Source organism: Arctopsyche grandis, chromosome 9 (assembly GCF_051622035.1).
Source record: "Arctopsyche grandis isolate Sample6627 chromosome 9, ASM5162203v2, whole genome shotgun sequence".
Taxonomy (NCBI): Eukaryota; Metazoa; Arthropoda; class Insecta; order Trichoptera; family Hydropsychidae; genus Arctopsyche; species Arctopsyche grandis.
The window spans coordinates 12,634,304-12,650,731 of NC_135363.1; the positions used below are offsets into that span (position 1 = coordinate 12,634,304).

At 36.6% G+C, this 16,428-nt stretch overlaps 2 protein-coding genes across 5 annotated transcripts; both read right to left on the reverse strand.

The window, feature by feature from the left end:
• Positions 1–1,719: 1,719 nt before the first annotated feature.
• Positions 1,720–11,280, reverse strand: bel (ATP-dependent RNA helicase bel). 4 transcript variants are annotated; one of them, XM_077438684.1, is made up of 13 exons: positions 11,141–11,280; positions 7,632–7,752; positions 6,997–7,185; positions 6,429–6,715; positions 6,201–6,341; positions 5,919–6,127; positions 5,708–5,833; positions 5,367–5,631; positions 5,078–5,285; positions 4,840–4,992; positions 4,569–4,764; positions 4,311–4,489; positions 1,720–4,203 (listed from the first exon to the last, which is right to left on the reverse strand). In XM_077438684.1, exons 1-13 carry the CDS (start codon positions 11,183–11,185, stop codon positions 4,064–4,066), a joined length of 2,259 nt encoding a protein of 752 aa, XP_077294810.1. In that variant the 5' UTR covers positions 11,186–11,280; the 3' UTR covers positions 1,720–4,063. The 4 variants fall into 4 exon arrangements, with proteins under 4 accessions (XP_077294810.1, XP_077294813.1, XP_077294812.1 ...); XM_077438686.1 differs by having other exon boundaries at positions 1,726–4,197; positions 11,141–11,252; XM_077438687.1 differs by lacking the exon at positions 6,997–7,185.
• A 2,624-nt stretch (positions 11,281–13,904) lies between these two features.
• Rbm13 (RNA-binding motif protein 13) lies at positions 13,905–15,669 on the reverse strand. The gene is made up of 8 exons (XM_077439061.1): positions 15,565–15,669; positions 15,408–15,454; positions 15,183–15,326; positions 14,917–15,099; positions 14,716–14,845; positions 14,442–14,645; positions 14,277–14,348; positions 13,905–14,192 (listed from the first exon to the last, which is right to left on the reverse strand). Exons 1-8 carry the CDS (start codon positions 15,577–15,579, stop codon positions 14,073–14,075), a joined length of 915 nt encoding a protein of 304 aa, XP_077295187.1. The 5' UTR covers positions 15,580–15,669; the 3' UTR covers positions 13,905–14,072.
• Between the last annotated feature and the right edge of the window lie 759 nt (positions 15,670–16,428).

Consider the following 16,428-nt stretch of genomic DNA (forward strand, 5'->3'; position numbering starts at 1 on the left):
TATGCTTGATGCGCTCGCCGGGTAACAGATACATCCGCCAAACAAAACAAATATTCCAAATTTGCACAGCGGTTCGTGTCTCCAAAGAAAATCTCGTCCTAACAAAATCAACCGGGGGAAAATAGATTCCGTTTCCTTTACTTTTTCTCAAATAGTACGACTTTAAAAAAGCCATCGTTGACATTTGACGTTCCCATTCAATTATTATTATATAAAATATGTACAATAATAACCTCTAATTAGAAAAATATATATACTATTAAATACCCGTACCACGTATGAAAATATTATGGTCAAATGGAGGACAAAACAAATGATAAAAAAAAAAAGGTTTGTTGAAATGCAGACATATCTGACGGATTTTATTCATTTTTTAATTTAATTAAAGTTTTAAGACATGTCTGGTGTTAAATTATACTGAATATTGAAACTTTCGGAAAGGGAATGATGTATGTATGTACGAATCTACATTTTATTTTATCATTTTGGTCTCGAGAGTACGTAAATAGGGTTTTGAATTGCATTCGTAGCATTATATAATATATATAAACTTACTTAAAAATTTGTACATAATTACACTAAATAGTTCTGAAATATGATTCAATACTGCCTCTGGGTAAAACTTTGGCATAGAACTCAAAGACGCGTCCCTAGTTTCAGAATATGAATATATATATATATATATAATAAACCTGAATTAAATTAAATGACAAAAGAATAACGTTGTTACCCGTTCAATTACATCAAGTATTAACGTACACGAAGAAAGTAAAATAATCGCGTGAAATTATTTATATTCCGTTGCAAGAGCAACTGCACTCGGATCACTCTCGGCCGCTCCAATGAAAATTTTCTAATTTCACTTCATATATATAATAAATAAAAAAGGAATAATAGTAAAATCGAGGTAATAATAATCGACGGGAAAATTTTCAGGGAGCAGACCGAGACCGACACGTGTGCAGTCCTCGCTCAAGGGAATAAATATATATGCACATCGGTGACGATTACCATTCTGACGTCGATTTGACACGAGCGCTTCACAGGCAGATCATCCGCACCGACAATAAAAAGAAACATAAAATATACATCATTGTACTTTCAAAACGAGATCAAAATCCACCGACGTCTGCTATATATTTTCATATAATATTAAATGTGTGCCGAATCAAATGCGAGTGAACGCGCACACGGCATCCAAGTCGTCAGAATGGTAAGAGACCGATGTTGGTTAATGGTTTTTTTTTTTCTATTTATTTTTTACCCTCCCTGCACATCAGGATATATCTATTCATTAATTGGGTCCCATAAACAAATGAGGAACTAGTGACCCACACACAGGGCAGAAGTCACATACGCAACGTTGTCCCCCCCCTTATTAATCCCCATCTCGAACTTAAAGATATATTATCATTACAGTTTAACTTACTAATAATAACATATCTTAAGATCATATTATCATATCACAGTCGATTTTAATATAAGAAACAACATAAAAAGAAAAACGAGCGAATGTTACACGTAAAAAAGAAATATATATAAAAAAAAAACAAACAAAAGAAACGTCTAAATTAAATTATCGATTTACAATCTACAAAAATGAATATTGTATAAAATTTCATTCAGCCGCTAAACGGGGCGACCTGAGCTCGTCGGCTCTCTCGCGAGGGGACGATGCTTTCGTCAAGTATTCGTAACGTCTTATTTTTTTTTTTTTTTAATACATACGCACACGTGCATACATATATTATATCATATATTCGTAATCGTCTCGGCCTTCAATCCGGCTCAGACGTAGTCGTGGGTTCATCCGCGTCCCGCAAAATCGAATCGATCGACCTTTTCCGGGACGAGCGGGGCGCGCGGACCGTTCCGAGAAGGGTCCAGGCGCGCAATAGTCTCAACGCGTACGTGCGATGATCATCATCGTCGCACACACACACACACACACACTAAAGAATGTATCGTCGGGGTAAATAAAATCGCGGCAGCTCGTCGACGGGTCGGCACACTTGAGGCCGTTGGCGTCCGTCGTCATTATTCACGACCGCATTACACGACAGTTCGCAGACTGTTGCGGCGGTGAGTAACGGAAGACGCTTCGTAGACGTGCCGCGTTTCAAAAGCATTTCGTCGTCATATATAGGTCAAGTACGGAAATATTCATTCAGTATTTCCTACAAAATCAGCATACGTTTCGTACAAAAGCTGTAACTGCAACCATAAGTTATAAATTTAGTAAATATTTGTGACTGTTTTGACGCATCCGAGAGTTCACAAAAGCTGCGATGCGATTAGTACACATATTGTATTAAAGAGAAAACATAATAATTATACCCATACCCCCCCCCCCCTGCATCACAAATATTCAAGTTTATCTAGTAATACACTACATTATTACTGCAATGTATTATTATTAGATGCAACACACAACTACACATTAAAAATTGTCAACTATTTAAAAATTGTTATGATTTTAAGCATCAGAAACGATGACAATCTTTCTAATTGCTGTCAGCCAGTCAAACTGTAGTATGGCGGTAGTATCCGCGTTGACGTTGCTTTTATTATTTTCATATATATATATATATATATAAAAGTGAAGATTAAAAAAAAAAAACAGTGTTGCATTACATTAAAATTTGGGATAGCAAAATTTCACATCAAATATTACGACGAGGACGTCGTTAATTTTCTTATTCCCTGTTTATTATATATTAAATTACACCGAAACATCTGATTTGTATATATCAGATATTGAGAAGAAAGACATGAAAGTGTATATAATTACGAAAGAAAATCTGACAGAATTCTAATCTTAGCCAGACAATTAGATGAAAAACTTATACATAAATTAGGGTGAAAAAAATTAGCATCAAATTACATGTTTAGATAATATAAAGTGTGAATCAGCATTTAACGCACATCAATCAAGCAGTGCTAAAGTAAAAATATATTCATAAGCTAAAACTTTGCCATTCCCAATTTGCAATATGTAATTTGTGGTGTTGATGCATTAAGTTGTATATATAAAAAAAAATATAGTAAATTGACAACTAATTGTTGTCCCATTGGTGAGTGTAAAAAATCACATTTAACATTTATTTAAGAACTGCAAATGGCAAAGCTCTAAAGACATAACAAAAATACTTATGGGTTAATAAACATGAATTGAAATTTTTACGTCTAAAATTGTTGAGATTGAAAAAAATCATGATCCTTAATATTTATCACACTATCATTATGTGTCGAGAAAAACATACAAAATTAAAAAAGCCAATCATTGAGTGTACGAAATATATCATTTTCATCGTTTATTATGTAAAATTGCCAAATATAAGCATCCAAATACGATCAACACATCAACACCATAATAATTAAAACAAAGGATATTTGGCATTCTAATGAAATACACATCAAATGATTATATAGTGTCACATCTTCAAAATATAATGAAAGAGCTCCTAGAACTGCCCTGCAGAATACCAACCCAATCATTTTCATCAAAATGGCAACAATGCTGTCATCAGTAATTGTAAATTTTATGTATAGGTTGGACGTACACAATTTTCTTTAAATTTAATTCCTTTGGTAAGATGGTAAAATTTATTTTAAAAAATTTTACATTATTTTACAAAAAAAAGTCTCTTACAGATTACAAATACTTATGCTGTTACATAGTTACTTACGGTGATATTTCACAGCAAAATTTTAGCCAACGCGTGAACGAAACAATAGTGAATATATGTATGGTCATCATGATTATAACCCCTCGAGTATGATGTTTGAAACAACGGCAGTACAAATCATATCAAGACAATACACTCTCAAAATGTCACTTTTTTTTTTCTTTAATATACAAGCAATTGGAATTTAATTAGTTGTTAACAATTGCAAACTTAATCTCTTAATATGAAGCACCTTTGTTTCAATGTGCACAATAGGGTTGCAAATCATAACATGTTCGAATTTAATTAATGTGGTGTAGGCAGGTAGGTACATGCCTCAGAAGGCTATTTATGTGTTAAAGGAGCAGGGCAATTCTTTACAATGTAGAAAATATCTACTCGTCTCCCCACCAATCCCTGGTACTGCCTCCGCCTCCGCCGCCACCGCCTCCTCCTCCACCACCTCCGCCGCCACCTCCACCACTGCCTCCATAGCCTCCGCCGAAGCCACCTTCGTTGCCGAAGTAACCTGCACCTTCACAAACAATTAAAATTTAAATCGACGCATTCCGATAAGAATACTTTTATGAGCATCCATCACAGTTTTAGATTTATGAACAAAAATTATAGTCAAAATATAACCTCCAAGAGAGCCACCACTTCCAGGTGGACCACGTCCGCCAGGTCGGTTTCCAGATGACTGAGTACGGAAATCGCGAGCTTGGAATCGACCTCCACCTCCACCTCCACCGCGCCCCCCTGAACCCATACGCCGACTGCTGCCTCCGCTACGGCCATCCATAGCAACACTTCTTAACCAACTAAAAATATAATAAAAAATTAATATTTACATATACAAACTCTATATATTTTTGCAAATCATAAGGATCGAATTCTAACCTAGGGACTTCCTGTTTGGCGTCTTCTAAGAGATCAACGAGATCACGAGCGAGATTGCGATTACTGTCATTGAAGAAACTGGTGGCCAAACCCAAGTTTCCCATACGACCTGTTCTGCCAATACGATGTACGTATTCCTCAACATCAGATGGGAGATCGAAATTTATAACGTGACGCACATGTGGTATATCCAAACCTATCGTGAAAAACAGACTAAAATAACTGTTCTCTTTTTTTTTTGTTCACTTCATTTCATTTCGAATATATTTACCTCTGGCTGCAACGGAAGTTGCCACGAGAATTGGAGTATGACCAGAACGGAAACGCCTTAGAGCTTCTTCACGTTCACGTTGTGTACGATCTCCATGAATTGAAGTTACTGGGTATTCAGACATGTGTAAGAAATCCTCCAACATATCCGCTCCTGAACACGAAAAACAGAATAAAATAAGTAACGCTAACTGTAATGCTACGTTTAAATATTAAAAAAATAAATAAAATAAACCCACCCCTTTTAGTTTCCACAAAAACGAGAGTGAGACTGTCTTCAGTAACATTGTCATATTGTTTGCCTACAGCGTTTAATAAATCAAGAAGGTACGACCGTTTATTAGCTTCATCTACCCATACAATGTGTTGAGTGATGTTTTCAGATGTTGATCCGACTCGACCGACAGCAAGGAAAATATAATTCTCTAAAAAGTCTTGAGCCAAATTCTAAAACAAACACAAATAACAGCTTAGTCTTAAAAATATCCATCATAATATAAAAATCAAAATTTGATCTATGAAAGTTACTTGAATTTGTTTGGGGAAAGTAGCTGAGAACATAAGAGTTTGCCTTTCGCCTTTGGGAGGCATAGTCTCAACAATCTTTCTAATCTGTAATTCGAAACCCATGTCTAACATACGATCAGCTTCATCCAAAACGAGATGATTACACCGATCTAAGCTTACACGACCGCGTTCCATCATGTCGTGTAAACGTCCAGCCGTAGCCACTAGTAAGTGGCAACCTCTTTCTAAATCACGTAATTGATCCTGAACAAGAGACCCTCCATATCTGAAAGTTATAGTTTGTGTTGTAGTATTTTAATATAATGTATCTTTGTTTATTTTACACAACAACTACTACTTACACGACAACGGGTCTTAATCTTGAACGATATGTGAATTTTCTGGCTTCATCGTAAATTTGAGTTGCTAACTCACGCGTTGGGGCAAGTACCAATGCTAATGGATACTGTTTACGTCTGTAGCCTCCACTATTGAAGAAATAAACACGATTAATATAAACTGATTGATTGATATTACATAAGTGAAATTATTCAATAAAAAAATAGTACTTACGCACTGGGATCTGGCCCCCTCTCAAAAAGATGATTAAGAATTGGCAACAAAAATGCTGCAGTCTTACCAGAGCCAGTTTGAGCACAAGCCATCATGTCTCGTCCAGCCAAAATAATTGGAATTGCATACTTCTGTACAGGAGTAGGTTTATCGTAACGAGTCAAGGCAATATTATTGCTTATTATCTCTGTAAGCTTAACCTCTTCAAACTGAAATAAAAATGATTTATATAAATTTCCATAAACTAAAAAATAAATGCAATTCCTTAGAAAATAAACTCACTGATGATATATTCTCTGGGATTTTTTCTCCAGTTGCTTCCACTGGTATATCCTCATACTTAGAAAAATTAATGCCCGTATTACCAGTTCCAAAAAGTTCAGCTTCAAGACGCTCATCGCGGGGGAGCATGACGTTCCAGTCCTACATATCAAAAGAAACGTTAACACACTACATATATCTCAGAATCATCGCACAATACAGATTTAAAAATGCTCAAATAAAACGTACGTTTGATCCTCCACGTCCACCTCCACCTCCACCGCCGCGGCGATCATCTCGACGATCATCCCATCGAGAGGTGGTACGCGGCTCTTCTTCCTTCCAACGATCATTTGCTGGCAGGGGTGGTCCATCGCGATAATCGCGGCCATCTCTGCCACCGTCGCGGCCGCCATCGCGTCCTCCATCGCGATCGCGGTCACGGTCGCGGCCGCCACCACCCCGCCCTCCATAATCGTCTCTACCACCACCACCACCTCCCCAATCACCACCGTTCTGATATGAATCCCGTCCTCCTAGAGAAAAACGAAAATGAAATAAACGTGACAATATTATTACACACAATGCAGATATATTGCATCGAATATATAGTTTATATATACAATGAAAATTATCATGATATCTCACAATATTTTATTGGCGACGACATTTACACGAAACGAGGTCGTTGGGAATGAAATTGAAGTTTGATATCATACAAAGACTGATTCTTGATGCTGCGGTTGGAAATGAAAATGCTAAAACTTTAACGTCTATGTTAAGTAAAAGACTGTGAAGTGAATGACAATTGTCTTGCCTCTGTCACGATCACGCCTGCTAGTGTAAAATGATCCAAAATCACGGGATTCTTCTGGGCCCTCGCGTTCGTCTCGTCGAATGTCTCTGAAGCGGCCACCACCTGCACTGTAACCACTACCACGTGTACTTGCGCCTCCGCCACGACTGTCAGAATCGCGGTCAGACGAACGGAATCCGTCGTCCCCTCCTGGACATACAATGGGCGTAAAAAACTATTGAAAGTTTTTTAAATTTCCCATAGTATGACGGGAAATTAATGATTTGTTTTTTACATCCAAATTTAAATCATTTGTTCACACAAACACATAACAAAAAATTTATATAACACCATCCATAACGCAGCTCCATATTAAAAATTGCAACTGGAATAAAATTTCAATTAAAACACAAACAGACACTAACTAGTCTATATTAATCGAAAAAAAAAGCTTGTAATAAAGCAACGTCTCGATCGACCTGCGAGATCAAAAATACAAAAACAAATTGAGTGAGCCTATTGAGGAAGTTACATGTGAAATAATTTATCGCTGCAAATTTTATGGAGTTTCCTACAAACAAACCACAACATTCATGAACAATAAAATCTTAAATAATTACAACTCACTACAAAATACAAAAATGTAAATAATTTACCGTGAGAAGGGGGTGGTGGAGGAGGGGCAGCAGAAACGGCCGCCTTGTTGCGCAGGTGAGGCGGAATATAACGACCCCCACCGCTCTTCGGTTCTTGCGGTTGCAAGTCCAGAGACGCAAGCTGAAAAGAAAGCAAAAAACAAAATGAAATTCATCTCATACTATTGTATATAACAGGAAGTGGCTATCAACTCAACTTTTGCACAGTTGAAATAACATTATAATAAACACACCTCTAACACAAATCTCAGATAAAACCTTGTATAGCTTATTGATAAATACACAATGAAATAAAACGATTCCTAGGCAAATTTGCTTAGAGATAACATGACTCAGTAAATTGCACAACCACAACTCGTCATATGTACTCATTACATTATACAAAGCACAGTAAGATAATCACAATTTAATATATTACATATTAACTGATATAATTAAAGCCACGTTGATATGAGTATACATATGTGTATATCAAATAGGAATCATATTCGTTGCAACAAATGATAAAAATTAATGCATAATTCATTGCAAGCTATTCCTATGCACATGCGTCATTGAACTTTGAAAATCATTGCGACCTTTAGCATTGCTTCTAGTGTTTCAATAACATTATGTATGCAGTCTGGATGCAATCAGTGAGAATTCAAGATACAAGTAATTATTCTTAATTGAGTCCTACATGACATTTGCTAGTATTATTATTAAAATCAGAAAGACCCAATTACAAACAAGGAATTATTTATGGTTATCGTGTGGGAACAAGTGGTTATTTTGATAATTGCTTTTTTTAAATTTTCTTTGTTATAAATATTATGTACAAAATGACCCACTGTACAAAAAATTCCCTGCAATAAATATTGTGCTCGTCAGGAATAAATACTATAGTAAAAAATACTTATATATGTAAAATAACGTATCCAGACACGTATTTTTCAACGAAACATAGTTTTGGTTGTGTCAATGACTTTCAATTATATGGCTGGTTCATTGTGGCATTCCATTGAATTACGTAGTATAAAGTAAATGTTGCTTTTTTTTTATATTCTTGACTTTCTTTTCAATGAAAACGAAAAGCATTGAATTTGACAAACTCGCAAATTTTGGATAGCATTTTCTTAAAAACGTTTAAAAGCCTTTGTCATTAATATGGAAGGAAAAATAGTGAACCCATTTTTCATTAGAACTACTATATCAGCTACTTCATTACTTTGGGAACAACTTTGTATGGAAATAAAAAGACTCCAATTTGAATAAAAATTGATAGACTTCTCCAATTTGCTTCCATTTTTCTTTTCTTTTTACATTTTCTTAATTTACATTTGGGCCCAACATACTTGGGTACATCTTTCTCGTCCATTTTATAGTCATTTTAATCATTCCACTCACTCCTCATACCAGACATTCTAGATCCATATGACAGTTTTCAAAACGCACTGGATCTTATACATCATATCATTCAACATTTAACTTTACATTCCATGTATATTATTAGCTTTTTTGTGTGATTTTAAATATTTTCGATAGCATTTTCCTTTGCAATGATTGGGGGACCCCACTAGCATTGGTATGTTTTGTTTATTATATTTCTTGGTACAATATTTTTATGACAACAGTGCTAAGAAGATACGAAATGACATGCAAACATTTTTCTTTGGGAACAATGGAATTTCTAATAAAGACAACACTCAATGAGATTCCATATACATACATGTAAAGACATTTCATGTTGTTGATCGCTTCTCCAATCAATAACAAGATAAAAATAGAAATACAGTTTCAGATCTGTATACAATGGTTATGAGCGAATCACTTTCATTGCAGATATGCGCCCTACAAATCTGTTAGTAATTAAACACCCGCATAAATAAAAACATAAATGCGAAACCAGGGTTAGTAGATTCTAAACGCTAGGTTAGGTTTTTTTTCCTACAAATATGGTGTTTCTGAATTTGGGGTGCATCTTTTAATCGCTATTAAAAATGCCGTTCAAATATGTACAACGTATCAATTAACAAACCATTTAAGATGAGGTCTGTTTGTGGACGGACAATCAATTGACACCTACTGGTAAGTTAAAAATAAAATAGAACACGCTAGCATCAAAAATGGCAGAATAGGTATCTGGAGTCAATAGTAAAGTACTCTTTAAGGCAATAAATACTGTACTTGATGGTAGAGAAGATGACATTCTGTAGAAAATTGCAGAACGATTCAGATGTTCTTTCTCATTCGCTCAATGTTGAGCTTCATCATTTTTATCATCTAGGAACGGAGAGGGGGGGGGGAGATTATTAAAAGAATGTTACCAAGTGGCAAAATTCATCGGGATTTTTTATACTAGGAGACATAATGCGATACGGCAACACGAAATGATCATTAGACACCGGATAATCAGTCCTTTTTCTAGGAATCGGGGGCGGTTTAGTTCTATTTTCAAAGCTAAGGAGTCCAAAAAAAAAACGTTCGGCAAACATTTAACAATGCAATGAACAATATACAGTTCTTTCAAGACGGCACCTTGGTTATCCGGCCTTTACTGATCATATATTATAATAATCATCGACCGTTTCATTTTATTATCCGATCATTTTGGTTTAATAACTGAGTATATGACAACTGATCAGTGTATTGATCATTTAGAATACTCCCTGATAATTTCGAAATATTTACCGAAAGTTTATTTATTTTTGTCGATCAAAAGCTGAATAAATTTGTGATCAATTAAATACACGCCTATTAGAATCGACGTATACGGTAATTGATATTCTAAAATATCGCCCCATAGTAGAAAAATTTCTGGATTAGTACATATGTAGTTGAATGTATGCATGTATGACAGAGTGCGGGTGGATTTAGCGGGTAAAACAGATCCCTACCATATCGAGCGAGAATTCCCTTGTCAATTTTCACGCAGATTTCTCATCCGATTTGGGAGACTTCACCGTCGCGTCGAATAGTTGGGCGCGACTCCAAAATTCGTAGTCGACGAGAGCCAGTCGGTGTCAGATTGTGAAACGAGAGAGCGAACCAACTGCGCGCGCCGATGATCGTCAAATTACGGGAAACGGGAAACGGCAAAGCGGATGTGGAAAAGCGCGCGCCGGAAGTGGCTGAAGAAAGAGCGAGACGGAGCGGGGAGGGGAGGGGGGGGGGGAGAGAGCGCGAACACGCACACATATGAGTGACGTCGTGCGTCAGTAGCGCGACATCATAACCTATAGGGGACACGAGGCCAGGGTCGCGGGGGCCGGGGTGGGGCGGGGGAAGCAGGAGCGGGGCTCCGGCGGCCGAGCGGGGGGAAGGGGGGGCCGCGGTCGCCCCCGATTTGACAGCGAGAAAGTGGGAGTGGGGGTGGGGGCGGCGCGAGCCGGTCCGGTCGGGCGCACAAAGCGGCGCGGCCATGTTGGGGTGCGGCGGCGGCGGGTGCGGGCGCGGGCGGGCGGGGGGCGGCGCGTGGGGGCCCCCCGAGCGAGAGCCCGAGGGGGCGAAATAAGTGGAATGGGGCTGACCTGCTTCTCTAGACCTGATCCATTCGTGTGTGTATCATTACTCATATTAGTGAGTGTGCGGTGCGGTGCTGCTGCGCGGGGCGCTCTGACGCTGGCGCTGGCGCGGCCGCAGCTGCCTGCTTTGCCGACCCGATGCGCGCGCACTCTCTCCTATACCCACACACATACCAATTCGAGTGTATTCGTTACGCGCGTTGGTCCAACGCGTTTTTCACACTCGCTCGTCGTTTCGTGTGCTCGGCGCCATCTTATTTCGTGGGTGTGCGCTGTATCACAGCGGGTACGGAAAAATTAGATTTTTTTTATGGCTTATATTCTCGTCGCGACTCGAATTTACAGTTCATTTCGGAGGCTTGAAATCAATTTTAGCACGCTCAATCGTCCTTTGACCAGATCTGTTCCGCACAAAAACGAAAAAATGTAAAGGAAAATGAAATTTTAAAGGAGCATGATACAGGGGTTCGATGATTATTCCGCAAAAAGCTATCTCGCGCAAGTTGCTAAAATCTCGACTATGGAACATCTGGCACCTAAAAACTCCATCAATCGAAAGCTACTACGTGAAATTTATTTATTTATTTTTGAAAAATTTACAGTTTAATTAATTACACATAATTATAATATTAACAACGGTAGTACCAATGATAGTAATAAAAAATAATATTATTAATAATAATAATAACCTAATACAATTATAATAATAAACTAATAATTATAATTCAAATTACGTAAAATAATTATAAAACTGCTATATATTAAAAAACAAATTTGTAATAATCACTCTAATATTATACAAACGAGCTCTCGAGTGCCACATGTTCCGTGTTCGAGATTTTAGTGTCTTACGTGAGATCGCTTTTTGTGGAATAAATATTTAGATTATCTGTTATTTTACTTTAAATGTCTACACTGCAGCCAAATATATTATCTTTTTTATTTATTTGAATTCGAGGGACACTCCCCCGTTATCGTTATGATAAATTAATATATATAAAAAATTGTATTTAACAATTTCAATCCGTTTACCAATACAGAATATAACCAGAGCTGAACTTCTCCAGAGGGGGCCCGCCCCTCAAAAAGTATGGAAAATACATTATATAAATAATTGTATTCAAAGAGACTCGTTTTCCGTTAGAATCTATTTTGTTAAGGTTCGAACGCACTAGGCGAAAGTGCGCTGCAACAAAGCAACGCAGCCCGTCAGAGTTGGTACAAAAGGCAACTCGTCGTAGCGCGTTCTATATCATACAATTTCGTATAAACTACATATTTGGCTGCAGTGTAGATCCGTCTAATGCGGTCAGAGCTTTAGCTAAGACCGCACTACAGCGACGCAGGTCGGCCAAATATCGTTTGTATGAAATTATTTGAGATAGAACGCACTACGAGTGGCGCGACAATGCACGTCAGAGTTGTCTTTTGTACCAACTCTGATTTGCTGCGCTGCGTCGCTGCAGCGCACTGTCGCCTAGTGCGTTCGGACCTTTTGTGTTGTCAAGAAATGTCATTAAAATAAAAAGCAAAATATTTTTTGAAACAAGTGGGACGCCATTCGTCAGACCTCAAGTAGCATAAACGATAAAGGTCTGACCGCACTATGCGTCTGCGACACGAACGACAGCGTGCGGCCAAATGTTTGTATGAGATATAACGCACTACGCGTCACGCGACAGAGTTGCCTTTTATATCAACTTTGCCGTGTTGTGTCGTGCTGCAGCAGTCGACGGCCGTATAGTGCGGTCAGACTTTAAAGCAAATGCTTTTTTTTTCATAATAGTTTTGTAAATAAAATATTTTTTTCTTTTCTTTCCTCAGGGTTTTATCCACAGTTCCCAGCTATCTTGCATCCGCTGCTCTTTAAATTGGGCCGGCCCAAAATTAAACGGTTCGGTGATTATTACGCACAAGTTACTAAAATCACGATCACGGAACATCTGGCACCCGAAAATTTCATCCATCACTCACGCGAACCATAATATTAATACTAAAGAGAACTCGAGTTTCAGATATTTCGTATTCGTGATTTTTATGACAACGATTGTCGTGTGCGCAATAGTCCGTTTACCGATTTCAACATCTTTCTACATATATTTTTTTCTATTTTGCCAATCCAGCGCGTTATAGAAGAGCTGACTCTTATTATTAAAGCGATTCAATTGCATATTTGTTGAATCGATATCATGGTGGTGGATTTTCAATATATGTAGTTTTTCAAAAAACCACTTGACAAAATTTTAACTAATCGAGCTGAAAAATCACTCATACTTTCGCTTATACTTCGTGCACATGTTTTATTTATAAAGTGACCATACATACTGACTTCACCAGTACAGTAGAATTTAGAATTATTAATTTATTAAAAGATCGAGATGTCAATTCTTGATAAACCAGACAAATCGATTTTATTATTTTACCTAGTTTTATTTGTTAGTCCGATTGTGCTTATATATCCTTTCTCTTAGAGATATAAACACATTCCACAATATTCTTTCAACTTTTATTCTATGACACTGACTATTACTCATGCTGGCTAAGCAGTTTTAAATGTTTTGATATTAAATCATCTTATGCATCTCCTGTTCAAAACTGCTATCTTGCATACGATTTCGAACAAAATAAAAAGGACATCTAGAAACATTCAGTACAATTAAACTATGACATGCAAGAATAATGTGGATTCCTCCCAAACTCGTATCAATTTTGATTCGATTATACATTATGGAAAATATATTTTCTTAAATAGGAAAAATAAGTCACCAGCCACTTGGATTAAAATAATATATTGGCCGGTTGATAATTGTTAAGCCTTTTATTAATTTTTGGGTACAAATTTAACTCGATAAGAAATAATATAAATGACAGACATTGTACTTAAATTATTTATTTGACGCTTACAAATTTGTATATGATTATAAGTATAAAAAAATAATCAATGTTTCATTCTTGTTCTCGGTGTCACCGGTTCAGTTTCGTATTCTATTTCAATACGCGGTCTCTTTGAAAGTTCTTTGAGCTTTCCTTGTTTCTTTTCAACGATCATGGCCGTATCCTGTATGAATAAATAAAAAAACTATGAAGAAGAACAGAATTTGAACTTAGTTTTTAATTTTAAGGTATAATTGATAATACATACCTCGATATCTGAGGTTTCAGACTCGAAATCACTATTAACTTCAGTCGATTCTTTGAGTCCGGAATCACTTTCCTGTGAAAATAAATAAAAACGATAAAATAGTATTACGCCGAAAACAATACAAAATCAAATAAAGAATAATAGAAAGCTTGTAAAAATACACACATAATCTGATTCCATGTCACTATCAGCTTCAACAAATTCATCAGTAACAATTTGTTTTTTACGGAGTTGTTTTTCCACTTCTGGTTCAATTTCAACGTCTTCTTTTTCAGATTCATCGTCTTCCATTTCACTTTCTCCTGAAATTTCTTCTGCTTGTAGAGCATTGTCGAAAGCCATTTGTGGGAAATTGTATATTTCGTTATACTAAAATTCAAGATATTATTGTTAAAAAGCTCAAATAATAATACAAAATGCAACAAGGATCATAACTTACTGTTCCTTTTTTCAATCTTTCCAACAGTTGTTTTTCGATAGCATTATCTAATCTGGCTGCTACTAGTGCCTTTTCTTCCCTTCTTCTTTCTCGGCGTTCTATTTTACGTTGAATTGGAATCAATTGCTTACTAAAAATACAAATAATTTTAGAACATACCAAAAATTACCTCATTAGACCAATATAATAATAAATACTCACACTCTTCTCAATTTTAGCTTTCTCATACGTATAAGATATTGAGTAATTTTTACTAGCCGCTGTTTGCATTTTGATCGTATAAAACCAGGCCAATATAATAGATTTTCATTTATTTGATAAATGGCTTTTTCAAAGTTACGAGACAGTTTAACTTTTTCCCATGATTTAGATGGAAACATAGATCTAAAAATATTGATTTGTATGGATAAATAAAAACGCATTTTTTACATCAATACGAAATACCACTACAAGACAAACTACACTACCTTTCTGCCGTTTTCATATATAAATATATTATTCCCTTTTCTTCTCGAAGAGTAGCGTATTTGCTGTTTGCTAGAGGACATGATGATCTGTTACAAAGACCGGTCAAACTGTATTCATTTCGACAAAATTGCTGTGTTTTTGTGCTGCAAATGAAAATTATTTACATGAAGCACACTGCATAGATATTCAAAGCAAGAAGAACGTCATATTTATAATTGACTTACTTTACTTTATGCGAACAAAACGAATTGTTGATAATGCTCCACACAACCTAAAATAAACACGTACGAATAAATTAGAATGTAGCACATAATGCTTTAATTGCAAGAACATAAGAAACATTGCTAAATCAGAATTGCAATTGAATGTAATTAAACTCACATCGTCGTGCTGCATCGTGAACTACACGTGACACACCTAACCAAACTTATCCGCTTCTGTCAAATTCGTTTACACTCGTAACAACACATTATACGACCTTACACTAAAAGATACTCAATAATGTCACAGGGTTCTTATTCTTAAGCTTAAAATCTAAGTGCCCAACGATTGTATCGCAGTCACTGATTTCAGTGTTTCCTTTACTTATTTGTGGCAAAATAAATTTCTTCACATTTCTAAAATTATTGTTAGTTGATGACATCGATTTAAAAGATAATTCTTCGTCGTTGCTTTCTTCATGTATTGGGATCGGGATTGTGACATTTTTGCATTCTGACCAGGGACGTCATTGGTAAGGGAAGGGGGGGATGGGGAAGGGTAGATTCCCCCCCCAGATCTGGCCAAGCTAGAAAAATGCATGTCACGATGAAATACTATGAACCTGAATCAAATAAATTATTCGTTACTAAAAGTTTAGGTCATCAGAAACTGAAATAAGTTTATAGGATGGGAGGTTGTGACCGTAACCCAGCCTATGGAAACTCGGTTAAATATAACAGGATATTTAGATATAACAGAATATACACGCGACCACGTGTACAACTGAAACAGATGCACTGGCAGATCAACAGAACTAACGCCAGTGAGCTTTGGCAGCTCGGTTATGGTTCACCTGTCGAAGCGATTAAACGGTAATTGGAGTATTCGTCACATTGGGGTGGTCACAAAGACAATTTTTGCCATAAAAATTGCGAATACACAATATTTGGCACTCAAGTTCTCGTTACTATTATGGAGGATGAACGAATGAGACGACTGGCATGTTAATGCACGTGTTTATTATATGACAGCTGAAGACAGAGT